The 7,173-nt window shown below is 49.6% G+C and overlaps 1 protein-coding gene across 2 annotated transcripts in view; it reads left to right on the top strand.

Moving 5' to 3' along the window:
• Positions 407 to 7,173, top strand: part of TSHZ3 (teashirt zinc finger homeobox 3) — a 67,936-nt gene continuing 61,169 nt past the window's right edge. The window contains exon 1 of one of the 2 annotated variants that reach the window (XM_018062254.1): positions 407 to 903. In XM_018062254.1, coding sequence (XP_017917743.1) covers positions 864 to 903 — 40 coding nt within the window. In that variant the 5' untranslated portion in view covers positions 407 to 863. The remainder of the gene's footprint in view (positions 904 to 7,173) is intronic. The other variant, XR_001919476.1, reaches the window with a different exon arrangement.

The raw sequence follows: 7,173 nt of genomic DNA, 5'->3' as shown, positions 1-7,173 counted from the left end.
CGGGAGTAGCTAGTGCCCCGGGACAGGCTCGGCCGAGCCGGCGCCGCGCCCCTGCGTGCGCGCAAGGGGCGGAGGCGGAGGGGCGGCACCCCCTCCCAGGACTGGGCGGGGGTCCTAGACAGGCTCGGGGCCGGGAGCGGGGGCGCGGCGCCCCCGCGGGCGGGCGAGTGACACGATCATCTCCTTTTCCTTTAAGCTTGCCTGTTGCCGACGCCGCCGCTCCAGCCGCGCCGCGGGCAGAAGACTGGACCGCTGAGCCCCGGGCCGCGGCGGCGGCGGCGGCTGAGCGCCCCCACCGATGCCGTGACCCTCTTGCCCGGGGGCGGGGACCCGGGCTTCACCGGCCGGGGCCGCTCCGGTGCTCCTCCTCCCACCCCTCTGCCCGCCTTCTCCCCCCGCTCCCCGCCCCCCGGCCCCGAACCCCGCGCACCTCGTCTGGGGACGGGGCGGGGGGTGGGGGGGCAGGGCTGCCGCTCCTCCCCGCCCCTCCTCCTCCGGCCTCTGGAGCGATTTGTCAAACTTCCCATTCCGCCGGCAGCGCGGTCCTCCTCCTCCTCCTTCACCACCTCCTCCTCCTCTGCCTCCTCCTCCCCCCGCGCTCCTCCCTCCCCGCGCCTCCCTCGCCCGCCCTCCTTCTTCCCTCCGCACGTTCGGGGATCGCGGCGGAGCGCGGAGCGGGGGGGACGCGGAGAGCCGGGGCGCAGCAGCATCCTGCGGGCGGCCGCTCTCCGGGGGGGAGGCTGAGAGCCGGCCCGCCTCGCCCCCCGCGGGCCCGCCGCCCCTCCCTCCCTCCCTCTCAGCCCGGCAGCGGCGGCGGCGGCGGCGGCGGCGGCGGCGGCAGTGGCAGTCGCCGGAGGAGCATCATGCCGAGGAGGAAGCAGCAGGCGCCCCGGCGCGCAGCAGGTACGAGCCGCTTCCCCTTCCTCCTCTTCTCCGCCTCCTCTTCCTCTCCTCGCCCCGCGTCTCCAGCCGGCGGCGACCCCGCTCCTTGCCCCGCTCCTCGCCCCTCTCGCTCTGGCCACGCAGAGTAACTCCGGGGCGCCGGGCTTTCTCACCGCTCTCCTGTCTGGTGCGTGCGCCCGCCTCGCGGACCGGCGCCCCCCGGACGCCCCGCTGCGCTCTGCCGCCGCCCCCCTGCCCCCCTTCCCGCTCGCACCCACTTCGGGAACCGCGCTCGCCCGCGGCGAACTGAGCGAGGCTGAGTCCCTGCCTCCTCTGCTCCCCGCCTGGCCGCCGAGGGGGTGGGAAGGAGCCCTCTTCTGTCTCTTTCTGTGGGGGGCGGGCGGGGTCACCTGAGTTGCCCGGGACACCTTCTGTGTCCTCCCGCGGCCGGCCGGCGGGGGACTGCCCGGTGTCTGCCGAGCGAAAGAGAGCGAACGAGTGAGCGAGCGGGTCCCTTTGGCCACCTTACTGCTAATCCGATTGATTCTTCATTTATTGGGCCCAAACCGGGCACAGCGGTGGAAACCAGAGCGCACAGGGTCTGGGTATTGTCAGATGACTGTCAAGTCGCTGTTAGATGCTGGCGTTCTCTTTACCCTGGTTTGTTTTCGCTCACCCCCACCTTCTCCTTCTACTGCTTCTCCCACCCTCATTTCCTCCTGGCACTTAGTTCTGGGACGTATCTGAGTACTTTCTTCGCCGCCCCCCACCCTCGACCCCGCTCCTTTTTTTTTCTTTTTTCTTTTCTTTCCAGGAGTGTCAACTCCTGTTAAGACTGAGACGATTTTTTTTTGTTGTTGTTATTTTCTTTTCTGGAAAAAGCATCATTGAAAGCAAAACAAAACCCCACACACATAACATTATTTTGCAATAATGTCAGTTGGGGGCATGTTGCTTGGAAGAAGGGTTTCTGGCCCTTTGCCACCCTTGATTTGATGACTGATTGATCGCCCGTCATGCTGCTGCCTTTGATCTATTCATTCCCAATAAACATCAATAAATCACTCGAAATGGTGAGGCCAAGCTCTGTGACGTCACTCGGGCCCTGTCAGTGCAACTTCTGGGATTTGGGGCGGACTGCTGAGAGGACCACATATGGACGGGATGTATTTTGATATGAGTAACACTCAGATGTGCAGAGGTTCAGATGCTGCCTGAAGGGGAGGGTTAAGTGGAGGTTCATTTCTTTTCTTCTTCTCTTCCTTTCTTTTCTGTTCTTTTTGTGGAAGAAGGGAGGACAGGGAGAAGGGTCAGGGCTTTGCCTGGCGCCCTTCTTGGATGAAGGCATTGTAACCATGCCACCGGTGAGTGCCTGTAGTAGCAGTGGGGATGGTGGTAATGGTCACTTCCATGGCTTCAGCGGGCATTGCCAGTGGAGCTCACACGCTGGTTGCACTCTGAACTTGAGCCTTCTCACGCAGGGTCACAGAGAGAACGCTGTTCTTTCTTCTTCCAGAAATGTACTGTCCTGTTAGTGTCCTAAGGAAATTGTAGAAGAAAACAGACTTGGTTTGGGGCATATGTTGCCGATTTTGCTGTCTGTCCTCAGAGTTACCTAAATTTAGAAAGTTTGAAAATCACAGTCGTGGTTGTAGGGAGGGTGCCACCTCTCAAGTCACCTTCTGGGTGGTGCTTTTTTGCCCATCCCATCTTCTACTTTAAATTCCAAGCTCAAGCAATGAGCTTATCTACTCAAAATAAACTCTCAAAGTTTGGAGGACTCCTTTACAAAGTTGGACAGTAGGAGTGTCTTGGGCTGCTTCCAGTCTTTGAAATTTTTTTTTCCTTTCCTTTTTGGATGCACATTTGAAGGTATCTCTCTGCCTCAATCAAATGAACCATATGTGATTACATCTTTACATTTGGTTTAGAGCCCTCTCCGCCGTTGCTTCATCTTTCTCTTCCACCTTGCCAATCTGAGACTCTTATTTGATAACTTTCTGCTAAAAATATTAGAGGAGGAGGAGGAAATATGCTGTTGGTTTTATTTTTTTTAAAAGCAACCTGTTCACTAACCTTTTTGCACCTTTAAAAAATGCCAGCCAGGAAATCTCAGGTCAGTTAAGAAATGTTCATTATATAAAAACTTGACTGCACGACTAATAGGAGCTGGAAGAATGGTTTTGCTCTATCAAAATGACCCGTCAAAACGACTTTGTTTCATATTTGATTTAATTGTCTCTCTCCTGACAGGCACATTCATCAATAGCTTAATGGTCAATCAGAAGTTGGCAGCGTGAGTGCTTTTTTTCTTTCCCATACCCTGGTTTTGGATTTACTTTATCAGAATGCCTCTGCCTAATGGACGTGTGGAGGAGGGGGTGGGGAATGTCTGAAGGGCTACTTATTTAAGGAGAGTGGAGGAATAAAAAAAAAAAAAACCTTCCACATCCAGGCTGGTGATAAGTATGTACAGGCCAGTATGTGTGCTGTGTGAGTTTGTTTGTTTGTTTGGATGGGCCAAAAAACTTCCCATTTTTCTTTTATTTTTTCCTCCTTTTTCAGTTCTCACAGCTGCAAGTTATAAGGTTCATGCCTGCTTTTGTGGCATACTGGGAGTGATGACAAATTGATCGCTTTGTACTGATAGAGAAAGAGAGTGGGAAAAAGAAAGATGTCTGCTGATTGGTAACTGGAAATCCAGTCCCAGCAACCTTGAGAAGACTCAAGAATTTTTTTCCCCCCCTCCACACTGAAAGGTCCGCTCAGCCATAAAAAAAGAAAAGTTGTTTTGCCAGCTTCATTAGTGTTCACCTAATTAGCTGTAAACCTGATGGATTCCTGACAGCTTTAATGATTGGAGATGACAAGCTCGACGCAGTGTCATCCCGCAGAATTAGGTTTGCAGCTAGTTTGATGTAATCAAGTTGATATTACACAGTCCTGGCTGCCTTTAGTTGTGCATTAACTCAATTTTCTGCTGCAGGTGACAAATGGGCTTTGGTACCTGGATAATCATGTCATAGGAATTAGGGCCCTTTTAATGGTCTGGGGTAGAATAACAACCACAAAGGGCTGGGAGCTGGGGGAAGTGTGCGGACGTAGCACCCAGGTGCACACAGTTTTTGCATCTAGGCCAAATGTAGTGCTGCTCTCCAGAAGGCCAAGGCAGGCTCCAAGAATCCCTGAAAAGACGTATTTCTGCACTTCAGGATTTTCTCTTTTTGATAGAAATTATGCATGGCTGAGTGTCTTTTCTCAAAGGGAAGAGAGAAATTTCTTCACCTGCCAAGGAGAAACCTGGGCAGGAGTTTCCTTTCTCCAGGCATGTAATTTCAAAGGGCTATACATTTGTGCTGGACAAATGTCGTTACCCTTAGAAGCTCAGAGAGCAGCAGGGTGACAGAGGCCAGTGTCCTTCAGGTAAAACGACCATTTCCTCTCTCTCCTAGGTGTAGCGTTTGTTTTTCAGTAAGTATGTTTTTTTGAAAATGGCAGAAAAGAAGTTCAAGCAGTACTTAATAGCAGATCACGTTTTATTCTTTCCTGTTCATTCTCTGGAAGGAAGTGTAAAATCTTAATAAGCCCTTGCCTAAACTCCTCCCGCCCCTGGCCAAAAAAAAGAAAAAGAAAAGGAAAGAAAATCCAACAAACAACAACTTGTCATTGACCTTTTGAGTCTTATTTGGTGAAAGAGAAAAACCGTCCATGGAGTTGTTAGGTAGTTGTATTGCAAAGATAAACCTTCAGGCATCTTGACTTTTGTCAAAGTGGTTTGGACCCCTTAGGACCTGCTGGAGTAACAGATCACTGTGGGTCCCCAAGGAATAGGTTGAGCTTGTGGTGGCAAGGCCTGGGGGTTTTATTTGTGGGTAGACATGGACGAGCTAGAAGACGGCACACGTGGCGAGGGCCACGTACCACCATCCTAACCTTCCTAAGTCTCGTCCACATATCAGGCAGCTCCGGAGAGGAGCTTTTCCCTCTTGGAAGCACATGGATCATTCAGGAAGGCATTTCGGCCTCAGCTTTGGGAATTCATTTGCTCTCAAAAGCCTGCCACCCATCTCCCCTTTGGACAGACATTCTACCCGGTAGCGAGGTGGCAAAATGACTGTTTTTGGTCACTCTGTGGTTCTTCCTTCCCCCTTTTCCTACAAAACGAAAGGAACAATGTAAATTTTAAAAAAGAGAAACTGAGAAGCTGAAGGAGAGAAACAAAGAGGGCGGGAGCCAAGGCCATTCCCCTGGACGTCCACGTAGGGGAGAGAAGCTTCCAGAATTGGCTGCTGTGCCCCCATTATCTTGACAACTGTCAGTTAGAGCTTCAGTGCTCTCCAGGGCCACCCTTGATTGTGAGCGGTTGATGTTGTCATTTTGTTCTCAGTTTTGCCTTGAGCGCGCTCGTAAGCGAGAGCCAGGTAGTCAATAACTGATGTATCAGCAGTTATTCCCCAAATTGCCTCACAAGTCTGCATTTTCCCTCTTTTTTTTTTTTTTTTTTTAAACTAAAGATTGTTTTGTAAAGTGATTAGAATGAAAGGTGACTGCTCAGGGCCAGGGGAAATGCCGTGAAACCCAGGTGAGTTCCCAGAATGAAAACCTCTGTTTCCCCGCCCTCCACTTCTGGGATTCTGGAAGGGGAAGGATCACCTTCTAGAGGGCGAAGTGGCATCTTTCCTTTTTCCTGGCATCTGGCAGAGCCAGGCTGGGGCTAGGGCTGCGGATGCAGGCAGGGAAGGATCGGGGAGAGGACGGGAGTCCTGGTTCGGATGGGTGCCCCACAGCCATCTTTAATAACAGGAGCAGGCCAGTTATGCCGAGCACAGTTTGTGAGGCTTTCCTGCTGGCCCATTTTTATTCCTGCCTATCACTGGACAAACTATAAAAATAGCTTTAGTCTTGTAGTAAAAAAAAAAAAAAAAAGTAGGGTGTGTGTCTACTTTCCCTGTTTGTCTGCAGCCAGCCCAGGTTGGGAGGCCTTTCAGAGAAGCTGTTTTGTAACACCCCTGTAGCCTCACCCCGCAGCCTGTCTGGGAAACAGGACAGAACATAGCGGTGGTATCACGCTGGACCTTCTCAGGTGTTCACTGTGTGTGTGTGTGTGTGTGTGTGTGTGTTCTACTTATGTTCCAAATTGCGGTTTCTCTGTCAAAAGGTAAAAAATGAAAGGTGAATACAATATATTGTATTTGGTAACAATGATATGGACTGGTACATCGAGACAGATAATGTGCACTTGTAATTAGACTCAATAGACAGGCAGTCATTTTTAAATTCTTTTGACACATGCATAAAATAGTCATATAATAAGATAAGATGACAATTTTATGTTAGGTTGATAAAGTGTCCTGATACATGCATTTAAATGTCTGTAAGCCTTAAAAAAAAATTCAGACAGATTAATTCTAGTTTCCAGTATTTGCAGTTAGTCATTAAATTAATTTTCAAATCCTACTAAACAATGGTTATGAATATGTTTTTTTTCTTTCTTTCTTTCTGGAGTCTTATACCTGAATTGTAAGGAATGGATACATAGATTTGGTAGCTTTCTCTAATTTTTCAACATTTGTAAACATTTATGTTAGACATGGGTGTAAAAATTCAGGTTACTGTTTGTGACTAGAAAGATGCTATGCAGTTTTGGAAGCTGAGAAAAAACACCAGTAATGGAACATAATCTTCTTATGACCACTTGCCTGAACAACTGTCATACTCTACATTTAGGAATCTTTATTAGAAAGATTACATAGTGTCCTTGACCAAATATTGAATATTTTATAAGCCCCATTTAAAAAAGAAGACATTTTGAGCACATACACTTGATTTGATCAGCACTTAGATTCTTGGGCTTAATTACTTTCAATTTTGTAAATTATTTTAGTATTTCAACAAGAGTGGCCCAAGAAACATAGGGGGCGGGGGAAGCATTTCTCTAAAGGTCATGTTACCTGGACTTTTTGACCCTCTGCTTACCTTATTTTCTCAAATGTGCTAAGGTGTGGCTCATGAAAAATAATTTAAATTTGTTTGGGCTTGATGATAAATTATTAATTCATACTGTCAGGACACATGTTATTAATTATGACTGTGTTTTCTTCATCCAGAACAGCTGTTGGGGAAACAGTGTAAGTTCAGATTATCTTCGAGGGGTGGGAGCCAAAGCAAGGAACTTACCAACTCCTTGTCATCATCTTCCTGATTCCCTTGCTTTGGGAGTAAAGGATTGCAGGGGGTGGAGTGAATGGGGAGAGAGAAGCTATTAATTCCGGGCCAAGATGGGTACTAGCA

This window comes from Capra hircus, chromosome 18 (assembly GCF_001704415.2).
Source record: "Capra hircus breed San Clemente chromosome 18, ASM170441v1, whole genome shotgun sequence".
In the NCBI taxonomy this organism is placed as follows: Eukaryota; Metazoa; Chordata; class Mammalia; order Artiodactyla; family Bovidae; genus Capra; species Capra hircus.
The sequence above is the reverse complement of the archived record's forward strand: the minus strand, read 5'-3'. Positions and strand labels throughout refer to the sequence as shown.